Here is a 22,503-nt window from a genome sequence, read left to right as displayed (position 1 = left end):
ACGTCACTTTTGACACTTGTATGGATGGGATATGTCGGTGTCAAACAAGTGAAAAAAGTGACTTTTTTTTAAAGAAACGTCACTAATACACTTGTATGGATGGGATTTGTCGGTGTCAAACAAGTAACAAAAGTGACGTTTTTTATGAAACGTCACTTTTGACATGTATGGATGGGCTATGTCAGTGTCAAACAAGTGACAAAAGTGACGTTTTTGAAGAAACGTCACTCTTGACATTGACACTTGTATGGATGGGATATGTCAGGTCAGGGTCAAACAAGTGACAAAAGTGACGTTTTTGAAGAAACGTCACTTGACACTTGTATGGATGGGATATGTCAGGGTCAAACAAGTGAGAGAGGTGACTTTTTTTAAGAAACTTCACTTTTGACACTTGTATGGATGGGATATGTCGGTGTCAAACAAGTGACAAAATTGTCGTTTTTTATGAAACGTCACCATTGATACTTGTATGGATGGGATATGTCAGGGTCAAACAAGTGAAAATGTGACGTTTTTTTAAGAAACGTCACTCTTGACACTTGTATGGATGGGACATGTCAGTGTCAAAAAAGTGACAAAAGTGACGTTTTTTTTAAAGAAACGTCACTTTTGACATGTATGGATGGGCTATGTTAGTGTCAAACAAGTGACAAAAGTGACGTTTTTGAAGAAACGTCACTCTTGACACTTGTATGGATGGGATATGTCAGGGTCAAACAAGTGAAAATGTGACGTTTTTTTAAGAAACGTCACTTTTGATACTTGTATGGATGGGATATGTCAGGGTCAAACAAGTGAGAAAGCTGAAATTTTTTTAAGAAACGTCACTAATACACTTGTATGGATGGGATTTGTCGGTGTCAAACAAGTAACAAAAGTGACGTTTTTTATGAAACGTCACTATTGACACTTGTATGGATGGGATATGTCAGTGTCAAACAAGTGACTAAAGGGACGTTTTTTTTTAGAAACGTTACTCTTGACACTTGTATGGATGGGCTATGTCAGTGTCAAACAAGTGACAAAAGTGACGTTTTTGTAGGAACGTCACTCTTGGCACTTGTATGGATGGGATATGTCATGGACAAAAGTGACTTTTTTTAAAGAAACGTCACTTTTGACATATATGGATGGGCTATGTCAGTGTCAAACAAGTGACAAGAGTGACGTTTTTGAAGAAACGTCACTCTTGACACTTGTATGGATGGGATATGTCAGGGTCAAACAAGTGAGAAATGTGACTTTTTTTTTAAGAAACGTCACTTTTGACACTTGTATGGATGGGATATATGTCGTTGTCAAACAAGTGACAAAAGTGACGTTTTTTATGAAATATCACTATTGACACTTGTATGGACGGGATATGTCAGTGTCAAACAAGTGACTAAAGTGACGTTTTTTTAGAAACGTCACTCTTGACACTTGTATGGATGGGCTATGTCAGTGTCAAACAAGTGACAAAAGTGACGTTTTTGAAGAAACGTCACTTTTGACATGTATGGATGGACTATGGCAGTGTCAAACAAGTGACAAAAGTGACGTTTTTGAAGGAACGTCACTCTTGACACTTGTATGGATGGGATATGTCAGGGTCAAACAAGTGAGAAAGGTGACGTTTTTTTTATAAATATTGACTTTCAAAGTATTGTCATTAGCCTTTTTGAACGTAGCTATTTTGAGCGTAGCAATTTTAAAAGTACTGGTCTCAAATTATTTGTTATTTATTTTGATTTCTCGCAAAGCACTTGTTATTATTCCAATATTTTTTTGATAACACGTGTTAAATAAACAGATAATTGTAGAAATATAAAATTTTCGAGTGTAGGATGAATAAACATATTTTTTAAGCATAAAATAAAAAATAAAAAATCATAATAAATAGATCTCACGGTATCCGAGTGGTGCAAATTTCCATATCAATTGAGATTAATATTATGACCTAATCATAAAATTTTCGAATTGTGTAGGAATTTTTAAGTTACATTTATATCGATTATTTAAAAAAAAAACTATAGATTGAGCTTACTGTACACAGCTCATTGGAAACTCTCGGGATTTCTTTGTTATTAATCATGAACTAACTTAAGACATATAATTGATACATTATCCCGACTGTATGACTTAGTCTGTATAGTGTTCTAGATATTGACCCTAGGGTCATTAATTTCATGAAGAGCTCAATTACGGTACTGGAGATAATCGTATCGTGGGCATCTGTAAACCCTAAATATTGATTAGAAAAAGCTTTCGAAACTGTACGAATTAATGCAAGCAAACTTTTTTCTTCCCCCGCCTAATAGTTCGATTTATTGACACATACGCGCAAATAGAATTTCAACTTTAGCACTCCGATTTAAGGTTCAAATTAGATTGCACTTTTAGGATTTGTATTCAAATGATTCACCAAGAAGCTGGATTGATAAGGTAATAGGAATACAGGGTGTTTCCTGTATCAGGAGCAATAAATTAAACTGTAGGCTGTACTCCTCAAACTGACCAACATTTGTTCAGCAACTTTTGAAAATAACTCATGTTTTGATTTTTATTATACTTTAAAGTTTATTCTAAGACGCAATGTATTGCAAATATTGTTATGTTTAAAGCGTGACAAGCAACGTCAAACACACTGATGTTAGCGTACATTGAAGGTAATATTTATTTTGTATGAAAAAGAAAGCGGTGGTGCCGAGTGGATATGACGTCCGACTTTCAATCTGGAGGTCGCGGGTTCAAATCCTGGCTCGTACCAATGAGTTTTTCGGAACTTATGTACGAAATATCATTTGATATTTACCACTAGCTTTTCGGTGAAGGAAAACATCGTGAGGAAACCTGCATACATCTGCGAAGAAATTCAAAGGTGTATGTGAAGTCCCCAATCCGCATTGGGCTAGCGTGGGGACTATAGCCCAAGCCCTCTCGCGCATGAGAGGAGGCCTGTGCCCAGCAGTGGGACGTATATAGGCTCACATTATTATTATTATTATATGAAAAAGAAAAAACGTCTAAAGGTTTCATAATTTTTAAAAGTTGTTTAACAAAAGTTTTATAGTTTGAGGAATAATATACGTTTTAATTATTTGCTCGTGTTACAGGTAACCCTGTATAATTGCAATTTTTGGGAAAACATTGTATATACATACCTATATTCGTGTGGCCTGTAAAATGGTTAATTCATGGCATGTCAGTGTGTGACTCGCCTTACGAGCCACCTTCCCAGGTAATCCCCTGGCGCAATGAACCGCCTACTAATGAGACTTTATGGTAATTAGCTTCAACGGTACCGATAACCAGATTTAACCATGTCAACAATCTTTGCAATATTTGGTAGGTGGTATCAGATACTTCAGATAAATGGGCCGATTTTTTTATTTTCATTTCTCATGCTCTGAAAGTGGATCGTTGTTCTAGAAAAAGTGTGCAGTAGTCCAGTAGTCATATGCGCCATCCAACTTATGAATGTATTTAAGGAAAATATAAGGTACTTTTGTTTACCTACTATTAGAACATTTCCACGCTCAATTCTCGATCACTAACAGTCATAATAAGGAAAAGTTATATTTTCCGATAGGTACTAAACTGTAACATATTAATTAATAATTACCTACTCACATTAGATGATTAGATAAAAGGGTCACAATCACAAGGTCCTAACCGCTTGAAATTGACCTCAAAATACAGCTAAAAGAGCGTTTGGCGCGTCAAAAACATTTTGAACCCCCTCGCTTAGCAACGTTCTACATAATTGCTACTGACTGTATCTAACCTTTTCTATGTGGGCCCAATTATTGGGTTGTGTTATATCACCCAAACCCTATCTCAGTCCAGTAAAGCCCTCTTTTATCATGACGTTAGTGCATGTTCAGGTATTTTTGAGCACCTTGGCCGCTCCGATATATGATAGAGACTGTATTACTAAATTGTTTATCACGCGATTGTTGTCATGTTGTCTCCCGGTTCTTTACCTGCGGTATAGGTATTTATAATGTACTAGAACATTATTCAGACTGCGGGTGATGATGGCATGGTGACGAACAAGGAAAGCGCCTGTAAATATTGTGCCGTATAAATACGCTCCGCGTCGGCCATTGCTGCAGTGGTTAGGTTCCCGCCAAAGTGTCTACACTAACGGGTGCGTTCAGTTATTAATCTTTTATTTTTTAATAAAAATAAATCATAAATTCAATTACACATTTACCGAATATTATGCCTAGCCGACAGTAGTATCATAACTGTTTTTTTAATTAATCTAGATGTCATAGGTTTATTGCTATATAGTAGTTTTATTTTTTATTTAATTAGGCCTTCTTTTCAAGAGGGCATGAATGGCAGGCTAGATTATGAATAAATGTTGTATATTTCTAGGTTTTCGATAATCATGGCTGTTAAAGTATTTCTCCTCTTCGCTGCGAGCGCCGCTTTGTGTAAGTTTTATTTTATATTTTGTTTTAATATCTTATTTTCGAATTTACACCATCATCGTGAGTCTTAGGGCGCGTGTACACGGTGCCGCCTCCGCGCCGCCGCCGCACCTTCGCGCTATGTACACGAGACTCGTATATCCCGCCGCCGCGGGTTTTACGCGTCTCGTGTACATAGCGCGAAGGTGCGGCGGCGGCGCGGCGGCGGCGCGGAGGCGGCACCGTGTACACGCGCCCTTACGTTAAGTTTCAAAAATGTTAAAACGTTCTTATTTGAATCCAGGCGCCGCTCAGCCCGTGGACAGCAACCTGCCGGTTCTCAAGGAGCCCCCCCGCGAAGTCACCTTCCGGGTGTCTTCCGCCAAAGCTCACCCCTTCACCATCCCCTGCGCCACTACCACGCCCAACGACAAAGTTGTGTGAGTCCACTATTATAAAAAGAAAAAAGTGACGTTATCTATGAAAAGGGACATTATTATCGATGGCGCTTACGCCATTATTAACGATGCTCGGATATAAATGCAATGCAAGGTCCCTTTTCATAGATAATGCCCCAAATTGTCAGGCAACAAAAGGCCTATAGATACATACCATACAGACTTGGTAAGAGGTAGTCGAAGACTATGGACGCCTTCGAGTTTAACATGCCCGCCGCGGAAATTTTAGAAACCTGTCCACTCCATTTCAGAAGAACTATTAAAAAATAATTTAAAAATTCGCCACTTAACTTAACGCTGCACCAATGGATATAGTTCACATTTTTTACACTGCTATTAGCTGCTATGCTACCCTAGGTTAGGGGAGGAGCATGCTGGAAGAAGGTCATCTTGGCGTTCTACCATCCATAAAGGTGTCAAAATGTTTGAAGATAACCGCCTCACAAGCTTAGACACAAAACGCCAGTTACGAAAAGAGAGACCTAAGCCCTCCTACGTGTACACGGTCAACGCAGCTGGCCAACTTTATTGCCACGCGTGCAACAAAGTAATTAAGACCAAGTTCGGCCTGGCCAGCCACATAAGGGCTCACGCTAGACAACGTCCATGATGTTTATTTAGGGTCGCCGTCATCGAAAACGATGAGGAGGACTATATATAGGTATATATATACCCTAGGTTAAAACGTAAACTTCCCTTTACTTCATTCATGTTTGAGTCAGACTGAGTCAGTATACCTAGATAAGGTAGGTAGGTAGGTAGGTACGTAGGTAGGTACATACTGTTTTGTCATAGTACCTACATAAGCTAGTATAACGAGGCTCAGTTTATATCTCAGTAAATTTCTGTAAGATTTCTAAATTCAACAATTTGCAACAGCTACACCTGGACCAAAAACGGCAAACCGTTCCCCGTCAACGAAAAATCCGAAGACATCAAAATGCGCGCCGGCGAAGGGACGCTCATCTTCAACAACCCCAACGACTCTGACGAGGGCGTATACCGATGCTTAGCCACATCCACTGAAGGCGTCGCTGGTTCTAGACCCATCAGCGTCAAGAAAACCTTCGTAGATATCCCGAAGTACACCCTTCAGAAGCACACCCCTGAAGAAGGCAAGCCCTTCAAAATGGAATGCTCAGTAACCAAGGCCTACCCTAAACCGGTCATTGAATGGTTCAGACAAGGGAAGGATGGCAAATTCTTGGATATTATGGAGAAGAGGCTGCTGGAATCACCTGAGGGTGATCTGTACTTTACTAATGTGACTAAGGAAGATGTTTCTAAGGATGTGAAGTATGTGTGCTTGGTTGCGACTCAGGCGGCGGATGATAAGTTGGTCGCTGCGGAACATATCATTGAGGTTAGTAACTTAAAGCTCTACCCCAACTTATGTTAACTATTGCCTGTTTCATTATTAAATTGTACAACGGGACTTAATCGCATCTAAGTTTTAAGATTTACCTCCGACGTTTCGAGGACGGCGTTGTCCCCGTGGTTTAATCATGTGTAAAAATCGTGAAAGTTTAATCGTTTGCCTGTTTCGTTTAATATTCAGAAACAATTTATGAAATAAAACTATTGAAACGGATTATACACGATATAATTCGTTTCAATAGTTTTATTTCATGAGTAACTATCGCGGTAACCGAAGACAATATTCAGAAACCATCAAAAACAATTTTTTTTTTGTGAACAAATTTGCCTGTCAAACAAACTGTTAAGTAGGTAAGGGTGTTTCTTATGACACAGCGACCCGCCGCGGCTTCGCACGGGTTACACAAAACCTTAACAAATTATACATCTAAACCTTCCTCAAGAATCGCTCTATTGATAGGTGAAAACCGCATGAAAATCCGTTCAGTAGTTTTTGAGTTCATCGCGTACAAATACACAAACAGACAGACACGGCGGGGGACTTTGTTTTATAAGGCGCAGTGAAAGTGATAAAGGCACGACTCGCTGGAGTCGCTGGCCCAACTCTATGAAGGGGTTATTTTATTAAAACATCTAGCCTTTTTCGGGACACTTTTTATTGAGAACGACAGAGAAAGTACGAAAGGATATTTACTTACAGATGTAGTGCATAATTACTTTCTATCGTAATTTCACGGATAGGTACTTCTATTTCGGTACAAAAAGTACTGAGGTTTACTGTAGTAGCATGACATATACGATCGTTTCCGAGAAAATACGATGGTAAACAATTTAAATGCACTACATCTGTAGATGTATTAATCCCTTATGTTTTACATCAAAAGTAGGTATGACGAATACCTAACACTGATTTAAACTTTCACGATTTTTACACATTATTAAATTGTACAACGGGACTTAATCGCGTATCTAAGTTTTAAGATTTAAGTACCTCCGACGTTTCGAGGACGGCGTTGTCCCCGTGGTCTCGGAGAAGACTGGCTTAAGTTGACATCAGCATCTTTTAACCGCGCGAGTTTTTCGAACTACCCGCACTTGGTCTTGTTTATCCGCTTGAACGTTTTGCGCACTAGGGATGTCACTCTGTCGACACACAACACTAACGATATTCGATTTATCGACTGTCGATATTCGTTCGTGGTCTCCAAGACCACGGGGAAAACGCCATCCTCGAAACGCCTGAGGTAAATCTTAAAACTTAGATACGCGATTAAGTCCCGTTGTACAATTTAATAGTATGAATACCTATCAACGTTTGCTTGTAGGACGTGACTCCAGCCAAGGGCCCCAAGAGCGGGGAGCTGACCCCTCAGTACCTGAGCAAGGACATGACAGCCAAGACTGGAGACATCGTCGTCATGATGTACTGCATCTACGGGGGCACGTGAGTTTTTAGAAAATGGCTTCTATTTACTAAGTGATCGTGTTTTTGGTGCAGCTGGGGTATATTTACTTATTTAATTAGAAATTTTAATCAGGCAACAAGGCCCATATTACAAATACCTTACAGACTAACATACATATGTATTTTATAAACTTAAAACTAAACACTATATACACAACGCCAAAACGATAAAACGGCGTGGCTCCGTTGCATCGGCTGCTCTTGTGTCGGATACGGCAGTTTGCCCTGGAACCTCCGAAACACAACACCTTTCGGTTTTCATTCATTCATTCATTCATTGTTTTCGTTTCGTAGGTATAGGTAGGTATGTACAGATGTAGTGCATAATTGTTTTCCATCGTATTTTCTCGGAAACGTTGGTATTTGTCGTGCTACTTCAGTCAACCTCAGTACTTTTTGTACCGAAACTGATTGAAATAGCAAAACACGTTCGTACGTTTCCGTAAAAATACGTCCACTATCCACTATAAGTACTAAGCTACTCTAGCTACTAAGAAAGACAGGGAAACAACATTATTTTCTTGCCCTCTGAGCAGGAAGTCTCCTGAAAAAAGAAAGACCATATTAAAATAAAATTTAAATGGTATAACTTAATTTTTAACATATTAAAAAAATGTAAAAACCGGACACGTACGGAACCCTAAAAAGGGGGATATTGTTATTGTTAGTGAATAGAGTCAGACCAAGAAAAGTCTAGAGATTTGTGACATGTGTCACAGCAAACGCAGTGCAAGTGTTACTTATACCTTATACGTCAAAATTTCATAGAAGATTGAATTTTAAAATAACACCTGCACTGTGTGTGCTGTCAAAATCTCTGCAGACTTTTCTTGGTCTAACTCTATTTTAGCATAAGTTTGCTCATCTGATGAGGAAAGCAGAGTCGGCCAACTGCGATATCTGCGACTAGTGAGGGTGTTAAGTGAAATGACCTTTTTTTGCTTGATTAAAGCATGAAACTTGGCACAGTTGTTCCTTATATCAAAATAAGCCGATTAAGATCGGTAGCCCGAGGGACCCCCCGCTTAAGCCCGAGAGGGGGGGGGGGTCAAGTACCGCCCCGCCCGGCTTCATTCTAAAAATTCTAACAGGTCCCGTTTAGCTAATAGGTCATATTTGGTATCAATTTCGGATAAATAAATAACGTAGAATTCATTTCTGGTATAAAAAATTGCAATTTGTTGAAAAAAAAATAAAAAAACACAAGAAATCTAACTTTTCAAGTGTAATTTTTGTTTTTTATTTATTGTCAAAATTAAACTGCTTAGTTTTTCTACATACAAAAAATATGACAATAAAGCCTATTTAATGCAGATTTTAAAAACATAACTTTTACTAACCTTTATTAAAAGGAAATTGCATAAAAAAAACTTATATCGTCTCGCGCCGGTGAATATCTTTTTACCGACATCGGCATTGATATAGACAACATCCGAAGTGCACACTCTGGAGACCGATTAAATGTATTGTTTATTGTTGTAGATTCTATTATAAAGATATAAAAGCGTACAATTTTTTTTAATGTGTCGTTCAGTGAAAAAGGGACCTTAAAAAAATTATCACAGCCAGCCTCGTGTTTGTATAGAAGCATACTCGTATTTAGTTAATGCCAACCACTCCATGGACTCCATGGTCCCTGTTCTCAATTAATAAGAAGTAAACTGTAAGTATTCTTTAATATACTTGCTTATTACATTATACCACACTTAAATTTTGCGTCTTGTGTATTAATACCTATTCAACCACCCTGCAATTGATGAAATTATGCTCGAAACGACTAGTATTGTTTACATATCTACCTGATTGCTGCGCCCAACAGGGTTTCATGTGTCATTTGTGTACCTACCTATACTCTTAAGTACTTGGAAAACCTGTAATGTACATGTGAATTGCAATAAATAAATACAATACAAATACAATACAGTTCCTTCCCCCGACACATGAATGGGTAAATTTCGTCATTCACGTATATATGTCAGTTTCAACTTCAACCATATTCTGGCCACAGCAGGGTTGTCAGAACAGTTTGGAAACAGTCGTCTGCTCCTTGCTTTCATTCCGAAGAAGACGGACTGAGCAAGTTTAAAGAGGAACTAAAGTCTGACCCCAAACATATAATCCTATCCTGATAAGGCTGCTTCTATTTCAGTAGTCGATTCATGTAAAGAATTATTTCGGGCATTTTTTAATTATTTTGCAACGGCTTTATCTGTAAGTATCACTTTACTTTGCTTTACAAGGTTATTTCACCTATCATCATATAAAGGTATAATAAAGTTTTGGCGAATGCTATTTATTTACTGCTATTGCTCCATCCTGTAGGAGCTTGAATCCTTGTATCGGCCAGGCTAAAAAGGGTCCATGCTTAGATCTCACTTTTATACACCTTATATTGAATGGGGAACCCGGGTTCAAATTCTAGAAGGCATTTATTTGTCTGTTTAGCGTGAATACTTGTTCCTGAATTACCTATGGATGTTTTGAGTGTATGTATCAAATATATATGATATATATCACGTAGTACCCACATCACAAGTCTTATTGAGCTTACAGTATTACAAGGTCGATCGAGAGAATGCTTGGAATACGAGTACGACTCCTGGTTTTTCAGGGCCCGATAGAAATAAATTAGAGTTTAATTTACCATGACGGTAAGCTTCACTTATAACCACTGATCTTTTAGTGAAACTCATTTCTTTACCACTAGGTAAATCATTTTCAGACACTGTGTTGACAAAACTTCGAAGAGTTAAAAGTCCTTATTTATGCCATCGCGAAATTGTGTAGAGAAACATGTCACAAGTAATGTTCCTCGTGAGATTCCGAATAGTCCAAGAACCATGAAAAGTCCGATTCATTTAATATGATGGCCCTAGTTGCAGATGCTGTAAAACAGTCATTGCAAGGTATTGATACGCACAGTAGACACGAACGTAGTCATAGCAGCTAGACTAGATTCATGCGTACGAATATTTCCCCAACTACAGGAATTGTGGGCTCACGTTGACACAGTGGAAAACACAATTATATCACATGACACACCATTGCATCCAGGTCAGGGAATTATATTTTAAGCTAATAAAATTATCTATTATATAAGCTAAGTAAACTATCTTTTATTTACCCTAAAAGAGCGGAAGTCTTAGCCCTGTTTCGAGCATTCAGTGGAAAGGGGAGAAAAAGTGAATTCGAAGCATGGAATCTGTTCAGAGTTCAACCAAACCACTACAAGGATTCAAGCCCTTACAAGATGGAGCAATAGCAGTGGCTAAAAGCATTCCCCTAAAATACTAAAATGTTATTATATGATCGGTAATAAGTGCAATATTGAAGAAGGCAAGTTACACCGGGATATTGAAATGAAGAGTTGTATAATGTTATACCTGTTCTATGAGATTAAGTCACTGCTAAGTTATTTTATTATTAAATTCCATAATGTATACCTACTTCTAACAAAAGGGAGCCATATAAATGCCCTATTACGCGCAGTGTACCGAGGGGTTGATGTTTAGGTTCAGTTCAGACGTTAGTTCGTCGTCAAACTTGCTCAGTCCGTCAGACTTCTTGGGAATGGAAGCAAGAAGCAGACGACAGGTTCGACACTGGTCTGACACCTGCTTTGGTCAGAATATGGTTGGAACTGACCAGAAGTAAATGCAAACCGGAATAAAAAACGCGATGCAACTACATGAATGATGAAATGTACGCATTTATGTGTCTGGGGAAGGAACTGTATTACGACACAAGACGCAAAATTAAAGTGTGGTAGGGTAATTCGCCAGTAACTGGCCACTTTTAGTAACTGGCCACCCAAAACCAAAAATTCATTTTAGCCTAGCCAGTGGCCAGTTATTGAAAGCTGGCCAGTTTTTGGAACCTTATACTAAAATGAATTCTGTTTATAGGTGAATAGAATTCATTTTTAGTTTAGAGCGGCTAGTTATTAAAGCGGCCAGTTACTGGCAAATTATTCTATAATGTAATAAGTAAGTAGATTAAATAATACTTACAGTTTACTTCTTATTCATTGAGAACAGGGACCATGGAGTCCATGGAGTAGTTGGAATTAACTATGCTTCTATACAAAAGAGAGGCTCTATGATAAATTTTTCCAAGGTCCCTTTTTTCACTGAACGACACATTTTTTTTCTAATCAAATATGATGTACGCCTTTCTATCTTTAATATATGATCTACAATAATAAACAACACATTTAGTCGGTCTCCAGAGTGTGTACTTCGGATGTTGTCTATATCGATGCCTATGTCGGTAACAAGATATTCACCGGCGCGGGACGATATATGTTTTTTTAATGCAATTTCTTTTTCATAAAGGTTAGTAAAAGTTATGTTTTTAAAATCTGCATTAAATAGGCTTTATTGTCATATTTTTTGTATGTAGAAAAACCAAGCAGTTTAATTTTGGCAATAAATAAAAAACAAAAATTACACTTGAAAAATTAGATTTTTTGTGTTTTTTTAATTTTTTGTCAACAAATTGCAATTTTTTATACCAGAAATGAATTCTACGTTATTTATTTATCCGAAATTGATACCAAATATGACCTATTAGCTAAACGGGGCCTGTTAGAATTTTTAGAATGAAGCCGGGCGAGGCGCTACTTGATCCCCCCCCCCTCTCGGGCTTAAGCGGGGGGTCCCTCGGGCTACCGATCTTAATCGGCTTATTTTGATATAAGGAACAACTGTGCCAAGTTTCATGCTTTAATCAAGCAAAAAAAGGTTCGACCTTTTTTTGTTACTTAAAACCTTAACTAGACTCTGCGACTATGTCGAGATGACTTCCTATATGGAATGCAATGTGTTCGGACTCGACACAAGAGGGCACAACTATTTGAAGCTAGGGGCTAGGTATACATGCAGTAACTGATGTTGGGGTTTGCCAATCGATATTGGCGGAACCCCTGTCTAAAACTGCGAAATTCGTGTACAGTTTTTTTGATATCTAGTAACACTTATTCAAACTCATGTAGCCCAACGGAGCCGACACGTCTCATTGATAAAGATTTTTTAGGCTCCTTTTAACCCTTCGTATGTCTAAGCGCTGTTCGGTGCGCATGAATTTAAATCCATTGTTTAATTACCATTGTAATTACCCATTGGTTTAAATTTATTCGCACTGATCAGTGCTTGGACATACGAAGGGTTCAATATGTAGATAAAAAAAAATTGCATCTCATAAAATGTTATATCCTCCAGCCCTATGGCCCACCCCGACTGGTTCAAGATCTCGCGCGACGGCACCCGCACGAACGTGAACGGTCAGCCGGGCGACCGCGTCACGCACCGCAACCGCAGCGCGGGCCGCCGCCTCTGGATCACCAAGGTGCTGGCCGAAGATGACGCGACCTATGAGTGTGTCGCGAACAATGGTGTTGGGAAACCGCAGAGCCATAAGATCAAGCTGACTGTTCAACGTGAGTATTCAAAATGCAAAATAAACGCACCGCAACCGCAGTGCTGGCCGCCTCTGGATGACCAAGGCGTTGGCCGAGGATGACGTTACGCGACGTATGAGTGTGTCGCGAACAATGGCGTGGGCAAGCCGCTGAGCCATAAGATCAAGCTGACTGTTCAACGTGAGTATTCAAAATGCAAAATAAACGCACCGCAACCGCAGTGCTGGCCGCCTCTGGATGACCAAGGCGTTGGCCGAGGATGACGTTACGCGACGTATGAGTGTGTCGCGAACAATGGCGTGGGCAAGCCGCTGAGCCATAAGATCAAGCTGACTGTTCAACGTGAGTATTCAAAATGCAAAATAAACGCACCGCAATCGCAGCGCGGGCCGCCGCCTCTGGATCACCAAGGTGCTGGCCGAAGATGACGCGACCTATGAGTGTGTCGCGAACAATGGTGTTGGGAAACCGCAGAGCCATAAGATCAAGCTGACTGTTCAACGTGAGTATTCAAAATAAACGCACCGCAACCTTAGCGCGGGACGCCGCCTCTGGATCACCAAGGCGCTGGCCGAAGATGACGCGACGTAAGAGTGTGTCGCGAACAATGGAGTTGGCAAGCCGCAGAGCCATAAGATCAAGCTGACTGTTCAACGTGAGTATTTAAAGTTCTGCAAAAAATGGTAGGATCATCAGCCTACTCTCGTCCACTGCTGAACAGAGGCATCTCCTATTGCACGCCATTGAGCACGATTTCCGGCAACTCTGATCCAGCTCTTGCCAGCCGCCTTGCGAAGGTCATCGCTAATAGTTTGAGGGCGTCCTACGTTACGTTTGCCGATACGCGGTCTCCGCTGAAGAACTCGTCTACCCCAACGGTTATCGGTTACTACGGCTAAGGGCCACCCCACATCTAGCGTCTTTCGAGCGTCGGCGTCTACAACTCAATGGCCGCTGCTCGACGCAACGTCGACGCAACTGCGCAGCGACGTCATTTTCCATAGCGCTGACCAGACGCCGACGCTCGAAAGACGCTAGATGTGGGGTGGCCCTAAGGATCCGCTTGTTAGAGTTTTAAGTTACCACTCTCAGATATCTTTAACAGCCTAGAAACAGGAATGGTTTGACGAAGAAGAAGCTATAAGGTCAAACTTACCCCCTTTTTTTACTTAGATTGTTTATGCAATTCTTCACCGAATGTCTCATCGGACTGTTAGTGCTATAAGATGCAAGAAATAAAATTATAACTATCTTACTCTCTTGAAGCTGAGCGATATATTAGAGTAGCAACGACAACGCCAGCAACAGATTATAATATTATAGTAAATCTAGTTAATTGCATTTAGAGACAATTTGCAGCAGTCCCCAGATAATAATAGTACTTACTTACTTTTACCACAGAATATTAACTAATAGTACTACTACCGTACTTTTACATCAAGGAGTGTTCCTTTTAACCTGTCATGGTTAGAACCACTTGGTAGTTTACAGAATGAAAACTCACTTACCTACATAATTCTTTTTCACAGAGGCCCCTGAGTTCACGAAGCAGCCCGAGCCCGTGATGCTGGCCAAGGTCGGAGATGACATCACGATCCCCTGCAAAGTGCGCGGCGCCCAAAGAATCTCCTGGTCGTTCAACGGACAACCCCTTGCAGGTAACATTTATAGATTTTTAACAAGCTTTTATTAGGTCGACCTGTATGTAACTATGTAATGGAATCTTGCAAGTTAAATTTGATCCACTTCCCGGTTTCCGATTGAGCTGAAATTTTGCATACACATGTAAGTCGGGTGACAATGCAATATTATGGTACCATCGAGCTGATCTGATGATGGAGACAGGAGGTGACCAACTCTGTGATGAAACAACGCAACCTAATTGTGTTTGGGGTTTTTAGAACTGTCTCGATGAGTAGGTATTAGCATTGAAGTATAATGTACTACGTTAGTAATAATAGCTCAATGGGTATTAGTTGTCTGTCGTAAGAAAAGTACAGTCAGCGATAAAAGCTTGTACCAAAAATGAAATTTTTGCCAAAAACTTATTTATTCAAGGCCTGAGTGGGAAAATGCGTGCTTTGAATTTGACAGCTCATATAGATGGTAACTCAGAGAGCCTACCGTGAACACCGAATTAATTATGGTATAAAAGAATTGCATTGGCGAATTTCGGTGTTCGCGGTAGACCCTTTGGCAGGGCCGGATCTAGGGTAGAGCTAGTGGACCGACCGCTCCAGGCGCCGGATGGGAATGAGAAAAAAAGTTTTAAATAAAAGACGCGAGTGTGGCGAGGAGGGGTGGGGGGGGGGCGTGGAAAATACGCTTGAAAACTTCAACGAAGGACGCCAAAACCCGATTTCGCTCTACCCTGATCAAGAGCTCGGGCCGGCACTGCCCTTTGGTATACATCTAGCCCGCTCAACTCTCGTGCGCGAATCACGGCGCGAAGCCGCGAACGCGAGTGTGGAGTTGAAGTCGATTTCACAGATCTGCAATCTTGCGCTGCGCACGAGTGTGGAGCGGGCTTCTGGTTATCGAAACTTGACATTTTGACAACCTAGTGACAACAAAACGTGGCGCAATAGGGCGTTTTTTGTTGTTGTCCCAAACACTTTTTTTTTTCAAATTTGAGATTTTTTTATGTCATTTCTATTCAGAATCACGAGCTCTTTCTATCCTTATAGGAGAAAAAAAGTGTCCTAAGGTTTTTATTTCCATTCTGTTGGTCTAGCTACTGGAGAGAAATAAGTGGACTGTAAAACTTATGCAAAAATATATTAAAAACTACCAATTGACCGTTACAATAAATCAGAGCGCGGCGCGTACAGTCTATCGCGAGCGGGACGGGCGCGAGCCGTCGTGTTTCGTGTGTCGCGGTTGGTGAGATAATGGCGTACGCGGTGCGCGGGGCGCGGTGCGCGGGCGCGGCCGCGGATGGACGACCGGTTCTGCTCCGAGCGTCCAGGACTCATGAAGATGCGCTGGTGCTATCAGCACCACATTCCGTCACCATTTTTCACGACTTTGTATGGTGGTCGCGTAATGGAAAGATCGAAAAATGTATGGAAATTTTGGGACACTTTTTTTCTCCTATTAGGATAAAAGAGCTCGTGATTCTGAGTAGAAATAACATAAAAAATCCCAAATTTGAAAAAAAGTGTAGGGGACAACAAAAAAAAACGCCCAATACAGCGTTATCTATTTTAGCTGTCTCACATCGATTTTTTTTCTTTCTCCTTTATTCATGAAACTTAGCAACGGCATCCCTCTGAATGTAGCCTCTTTCTAAGAAACTCAGAAATGATGACATGATTAGTGGTATTATTCTGAAACGTAATCAAATCCAACAAACCGTTTTGATAATCCGTCATCTTGTCATAATTTCTGAGTTTACCGGCCCTTAGGCTTCGTTCGCATAATCTGCTACCAGAGAATCTGATTAAACGTAAGAGGGCGTTTTCTAAAATAAATATTGAAAACCTGATTCTCACAGATCCTGGTGTTTTTGGGTTCTTTCAACTCAGAATCACTAGCATATTCAATCCTGATGATAAAAAAAATTGTATGAAAATTGTACATTCCACTACGTCACGTCCATACAAGTGAAAATTTTTCTCATACTATAACATGACGTAATGGAATGGACATTTTGGGACATCTTTTTTTAATGGCGGAATGGAGAATGCTGTCGATTCTGAGTAGAATGAGCCCAAGAACGTCCAGATCTGAAAGAATCAGGTTTTCGATATTTTTTTTAGAAAAAGCCCAAGATTGTCAATTTGTACTATTCTCACCACAGACAAGACATCCTCTAGACTGAGCATAGTAACGCTACCCCCTCTGCCACTTATACGGTAGTTTTACTCCATCTTCGAGTCAATCCCGTGCCGTGATTGGTCCGTGTCTTTGAACGGACCAATCACGGCACGGGACTCGCTCACCTCGTCCCCCGCACCCCCGTATTTTTGGCAGCATCAGTTTCATGAAATGATTACTCTAAACTCAGTCTAGAGGATTCCTAGTCTATGATTCTCACTAACATTAGTTACTAAAAATAGGTCAACCATCTTGACAGTAGAAAAAGGCGGCAAATTTGAAAAATGTAGGCGCGAAGGGATATCGTCCCATAAAAAATTTGAATTTCGCGCCTTTTTTTACTGACAAGATTTGGTTGACCAGCTATATTTTCCCCCAGTCAAAGACCCCGCGGACACCCTGACCCTGAGCAAGGTGCAGAAGAAGGACAACGGTTACTACGCCTGCGTGGGGTCCAGCGCCGTCGGGGACGTCTACGCGGAGACCCTAGTGCACGTCGCTTAGATGGACAACTTTTACTTCATTCTGTTGTAAGCCGTGTCCAGACGGGCTGGGCAAATCGACCGATTTGATCAGGAAAATAATTGGCGCCAATCTCCAATTTAATCACCAAATTAAAGATTTATGGTGATATTTGAGCCCTCTAAGTTAAAAAAAAATGCTCCAAAACGAAAATACTAGCATCACAAATTGGTATTATTGCGTCCGCAGCCCATTTTATCGGTTATAATCGGCGGTCAAATTCGGCGAGCCAAATTGGCGTTTGCGTCCGCACGTCCTGATTTGATCGGACAATTTCATCAGATTGGCGAAAAATTGTCTCGTCTGGACACAGCTGTAGTAGTACCTAGTAGTAATAAAACGAGAATAAAACACTTTATTTTTCAAAAGAACCAAGGAAACATGAAAAACACATCATTTCATGGTCTGTGCCGTCGGCTTGACCTGTGAGATTACGCCATTCAAACAACTATCGAGAACACGGAAATCTTATGTCCCCGCGCCGTCCAGCCGCGCGCGCGCTCCTCCCCGCCGCCCTCGCCCCGCGGGGGCGGCCGAGCGAAGGCGCGCGGGCGCGGTTCCTCAGTACGCTTTCATTACGCTACGCGAGTGCACGGTGTCTTTAGTTAACAACGACGAAGTTCGTTCGAGATCATTTAGATCGACAATATTGTGTTATAGGATTGTTTTCGAATATCGATGGTAAGTGAACTCTCTTTTTAATTTGTAAGTGCTTGTGACTTTTATTTCAGTTATTTGTATAATAACCTTTTAAGGTTAAATACCTACTTGTACTGTGCCAACATACAAGTAACTTTCAAAAATCAAGGCTCGATGTACACGTGTACAGGCGCAAATCTGTGAATCGCGTTTCCCTTTCGGGTCCGATTCGATCTATGATTTAATTTGCTGTCTCTGCGGTCTTTCCAACCTAGAGCGGTAAATTTATATTTGCACCTCGAGTACTTTGATGGCTTTATAGCGATCCGTACGTACCATTGTGGCGAACCGCGTGACTCCTTTCTTTTAAGAGTCACATAGACCTGTACCATACGGGTCAGAATGGTCAGCCATACGGGTCAATCTGGTGAGCCGTACGGGTCAATCTAGTGAGCCGTACGGGTCAATCTAGTGAGCCGTACGGGCCAGCTTAGTGACCCGTACGGACCAGTTTTATGAGCCTTACGGGCCAGATTGGTGAGCCGCACGGGTCAGTCTGAGCCGTACGGCTCAGACGATGACCCCCTACGGCTCACTTTTTGGAGCCGTACGGGTGACTTTCGCGACACGTGCGGCTCATTTTGACACGTCGTACGGCTCAATCTTATTCCGTAATTTTACGCGTAGATCATTAAATGAGCCGTATTAGTCCCAACCCGCAGTAACTCATCCTTGTGTTTTAGGCATCGGGTTCAGGAGCTATGTGCTCCCTTGGAGCACTACTCGACTGGGAAGCGGATGACCCTGGAGACAATGTGGTCCTCGGCAGGCTGACACGTCTCATTGCAGCGCATCTTCCGGACGGCTGGCAAGAATGGAAAGTACATACCTACTCCAAAGAAGATTTGCTGGGAAGTGAACTAGACCCTCAAATTCTGAACAAAATCAGGTTCGCGATCCCGACGGTAGGTTTGGCACGCGCATTTTCGCCGAACTGTTCCTCTCTTTCTGAGAGAACTTATAGAGATATTAAACTCAAGTTACTGGAGTGGCCTTTGTGTGTCGGTTTAATTACCGGCCCTGCCTCTCTAGCAGCGCGGATACGGGGTTCTGCAGTACAGAATGAACTGGTTGTCGCGGCTTTGGCAGACATGAGACCCCTATTGATCGGCAGAGAGGAGGCAAACCACGAGTTATCCGGTGACCTGGAAGACAGCGGCTCTGTCACGAATGTTTCTCGGCGCAGCAACAGCTCTGCTCGTACAACTAAACGTCAAGACAGACTAAGTAAGTTAGAGGAAAATCAAGTGGCGCTAAAGGAGATGCTGGAGTCCTTCATGGAAAAATTTGAAACACCATTTGACTCACAGGAGAACTCTGCTTACGAAAGCTCCGATGATGACTGCGTTTCAGCTCACTGCTCAGATATCGACGACACTATTGTTCCTGAACAACCTCCAAACAAAGCTACCCTTACGTGGGAGCCCCCTGAGGCTCCGTTTGGCTCCGAAGAAGATTTTGACTGGTTACCCTGCACTAAGCCACAGGACCCTGTTATACCCAACCCAAAACCACACATTGCAGAACAGGGGGTTAAGGTACTAAGACTAGGCGACACCGCGTATAACCAGATCAGGTATGTCGAAGTACAGAAAAAATTACACGCCGCGCCGGTTTTTGGTGCCTTAAAGGCCAACCCAGTCCTGGTTAAGCACACAGCACATAACCCTTTCCAGGAACAACTGGGTAAAATGGATTATGTCCTGGGTACCATGATCCATGGGCTTTTGATGCAAAGAGATGCAATGCATGGGGCTCTCAAAGAACTCTCGAATCAGCACCCTGGCCTCAAAGAAGATCTCAAGAGCCACCTATCTACTGGTTCTGCCACGAAGACCATATCAGACGATCTCCTTCAATTTGCATGCGGGCGTAGGAACGAAATTATAGAACAGAGAAGGAATTTTCTTATCCCCAAGGATGAGTATCAGGCGTCACTTTTGAATTCCGTCCCTCCATCAACGACTCATCTTTTCTGTGAATCTAAGCTCACAGAGGTTCTTAAGCAACCACCACAGCAGACTTTCTTTCGCAGCCACTACAAAAAACCGGCACAACCGAAACAATACAATAGCGCAACCGGCTTTTCCCAGGGAAAGACCGCCAAAAAGAAGTCGTTTGTCAAGCCCAGAAGTCGCCCATCCGAAAAAACGGGATCGAGTTCTAGACGTGCCGACAAAAGAAATCACTCTAATCCCTCCTCAGCCCGAGGGCGCTCGTCCAAGGGACACTCTTCGAAGAAACATAGAAGTACCTGAAATACGGCTCTTCAGAGGAGGCAGGCTTCGCTCATACCTAGAAGTCTGGAAAAAGGAGGGAGCCCCCAAAAGTATTCTAAACATCGTAAAAGGGTACACAATCCCGTTTGTATCAAAACCTCCTCTGATTCCATTTCATGCTCAAATTATAAAAAAATTCGAAACCAAAGAAATGACGCAAGAGATAAACTCCCTCATAGATCAAGACATTTTGGAACACACATCAGCTCATTCAGGTTTTCTTTCAACGATGTTTCCGGTCCCAAAATCAGATGGAAAGAATCGACCCATAATCAACCTTCGAGGTCTAAACAAATACCTTCTGCCAAAGAAATTTCGCCTGTTAAACCATTTCAAGGTACCTCAGTTTCTGCAACCTGGAGATTTTCTGGTAAAGATCGACATCTCCCAGGCATACTTTCACGTGCCCATAAAAGTTCAGCACAGAAGATTTCTAGCAATCTTCAATCAAGGTCAAATCCTACAATTCACGTGCCTACCTTTCGGCCTTTCTACAGCTCCCCTCACATTTGCAAGGCTGTCAAACTGGGTGGCATCACGATTCCAGGATATGAATATAAGGGTCATAGTCTATCTCGACGACTTCCTCCTGGCCTGCCAGGATCCAATAAAACTACGAGAGGATGCCATCAAGACAGTAAACTTTTTGACAAGACTCGGTTGGATTATAAACAAAGAAAAATCCCTAAACGAACCTTCGCAACAAATCGAGTATCTGGGAATTACGTGGAATACTTTGCGAAACGTAACTTCACTGCCTCAAAGGAAAATCCAATCAATAGAAAAAGACTTCAACAAAATCTTAAAGGATCGAAAGTGGAGCTGGGAGCTCGCCAAGAGCTTACTGGGCAAACTAAATTTTGCCAGTTTCGTAATCCCCCTAGGAAGGTTACACTCCAGAGATCTTCAAAGAGCAGCCAACCACTTACCAGAACAGCAAAAAAAGAGAATGTTCCCTATAACATCACAGACCCTTCAGGAATGTGTCTGGTGGCTAGCGAACTTGAAACAAAACGGAACTCTCGTAAAGTACCGAAAGACAGCTTTTATAACATCAGACGCATCAGACCAAGGTTGGGGAGCTCAGATAGACGACAAAATGATCAGCGGTCTATGGACCCCAACTCAAAAACGATGGCATATAAACAGAAAGGAACTATATGCGGTATTACAAGCTTTTAGATCGGAAATGACCTATCTAAGGGAGAAAAGGGTCATAGTTCAGTCGGACAATCGGACGGTTGTGGCGTACATCAAGAAGCAAGGAGGAACTCGTTCTCGTCATCTGACAATGCTCGTTTCACAACTACTCCATACGGCAAATACCCTGCGAACCGATCTATGTCCTCAATATATCCCGGGCATCTACAACGACATAGCAGACAGTCTATCTCGTCAGAAACCCCTGGCGGACTGGCATCTTTCCCAGCAGGTGACGAACCTGATATTTTGCAAATGGGGAACACCCGAAATAGATTTATTCGCAACGAAAGAATCCAGGGTGGTTCCAGCCTATGTCTCTCGAGACGCAAAAGACAAAGAAGCCCAGTTCGTCGATGCCTTCAGCAGGGTATGGCAGTTCGATCTGGCCTGGATTTTCCCACCTCCGTCAATAATTCCTCGAGTATTAGCTCACCTAAACCATGCGAAAGGAACGTACATCATAATTGTGCCACGGTGGGAGAAAGTATTTTGGAGGTCGGATCTGAAGATGAGAGCAGTGGATCCCCCGTTCCAGATTCGCAACCTCAATCATCACTTGTTAGACATGACAACCCAAGCGGGTCTCCCGAACGCCCAAAACTTACGCTTGGAGGCTTGGAGGATACGGGGTGGTCGACCATAACTGCAGACTGGCATGGTGAAGATTTAGAACTGCTAGAAAAATCTTGGAGAGCGTCTACGCTAAAAACTTACTCAGCTCCTTGGAAAACGTGGTTAGACCGGTGCAAAGCTCTGGGACTTGACCCATACAACCCTGATGGCAATTCTGTAGCTCAACATCTAAGCTACTTATTTAGGATAAAGAAACTGTCTGCCAATACGGTAAAATTACATAAGT

The 22,503-nt window shown here is 41.7% G+C and overlaps 2 protein-coding genes across 2 annotated transcripts; both read left to right on the top strand.

Annotated features, from left to right (window-relative positions):
- Positions 1 to 4,036: 4,036 nt before the first annotated feature.
- Positions 4,037 to 17,470, top strand: LOC134659698 (hemolin-like). Its single transcript, XM_063515387.1, has 8 exons — positions 4,037 to 4,135; positions 4,369 to 4,427; positions 4,708 to 4,843; positions 5,741 to 6,224; positions 7,564 to 7,682; positions 12,923 to 13,140; positions 14,652 to 14,780; positions 17,321 to 17,470. Exons 2-8 carry the CDS (start codon positions 4,382 to 4,384, stop codon positions 17,443 to 17,445), a joined length of 1,257 nt encoding a protein of 418 aa, XP_063371457.1. The 5' UTR covers positions 4,037 to 4,135; positions 4,369 to 4,381; the 3' UTR covers positions 17,446 to 17,470.
- Positions 17,471 to 17,863: 393 nt separating this feature from the next.
- Positions 17,864 to 22,287, top strand: LOC134659432 (uncharacterized). The gene is made up of 4 exons (XM_063515075.1): positions 17,864 to 18,082; positions 18,846 to 19,067; positions 19,473 to 19,738; positions 20,256 to 22,287. The coding sequence occupies exons 1-4, from the start codon at positions 17,864 to 17,866 to the stop codon at positions 22,285 to 22,287; spliced, it is 2,739 nt and encodes a 912-aa protein (XP_063371145.1).
- The last annotated feature ends 216 nt before the right edge of the window (positions 22,288 to 22,503 follow it).

Source organism: Cydia amplana, chromosome 25, assembly GCF_948474715.1.
Source record: "Cydia amplana chromosome 25, ilCydAmpl1.1, whole genome shotgun sequence".
NCBI classification, from domain to species: domain Eukaryota; kingdom Metazoa; phylum Arthropoda; class Insecta; order Lepidoptera; family Tortricidae; genus Cydia; species Cydia amplana.
This window is presented reverse-complemented; position numbering and strand designations above follow the sequence as displayed.

Coding starts and splice junctions, on each gene's coding strand:
- LOC134659698 (XM_063515387.1), top strand. CDS start 4,382: ATGGCTGTTAAAGTATTTCTCCTCTTCGCTGCGAGCGCCGCTTTGT. Junction 4,844..5,740: donor ACGCCCAACGACAAAGTTGT/GTGAGTCCACTA, acceptor AATTTGCAACAG/CTACACCTGGACCAAAAACG. Junction 7,683..12,922: donor TACTGCATCTACGGGGGCAC/GTGAGTTTTTAG, acceptor TATATCCTCCAG/CCCTATGGCCCACCCCGACT.
- LOC134659432 (XM_063515075.1), top strand. CDS start 17,864: ATGGTCTGTGCCGTCGGCTTGACCTGTGAGATTACGCCATTCAAACAA. Junction 19,068..19,472: donor TCAGGTTCGCGATCCCGACG/GTAGGTTTGGCA, acceptor TTTGACTCACAG/GAGAACTCTGCTTACGAAAG. Junction 19,739..20,255: donor ACCGCGTATAACCAGATCAG/GTATGTCGAAGT, acceptor GGCTTTTCCCAG/GGAAAGACCGCCAAAAAGAA.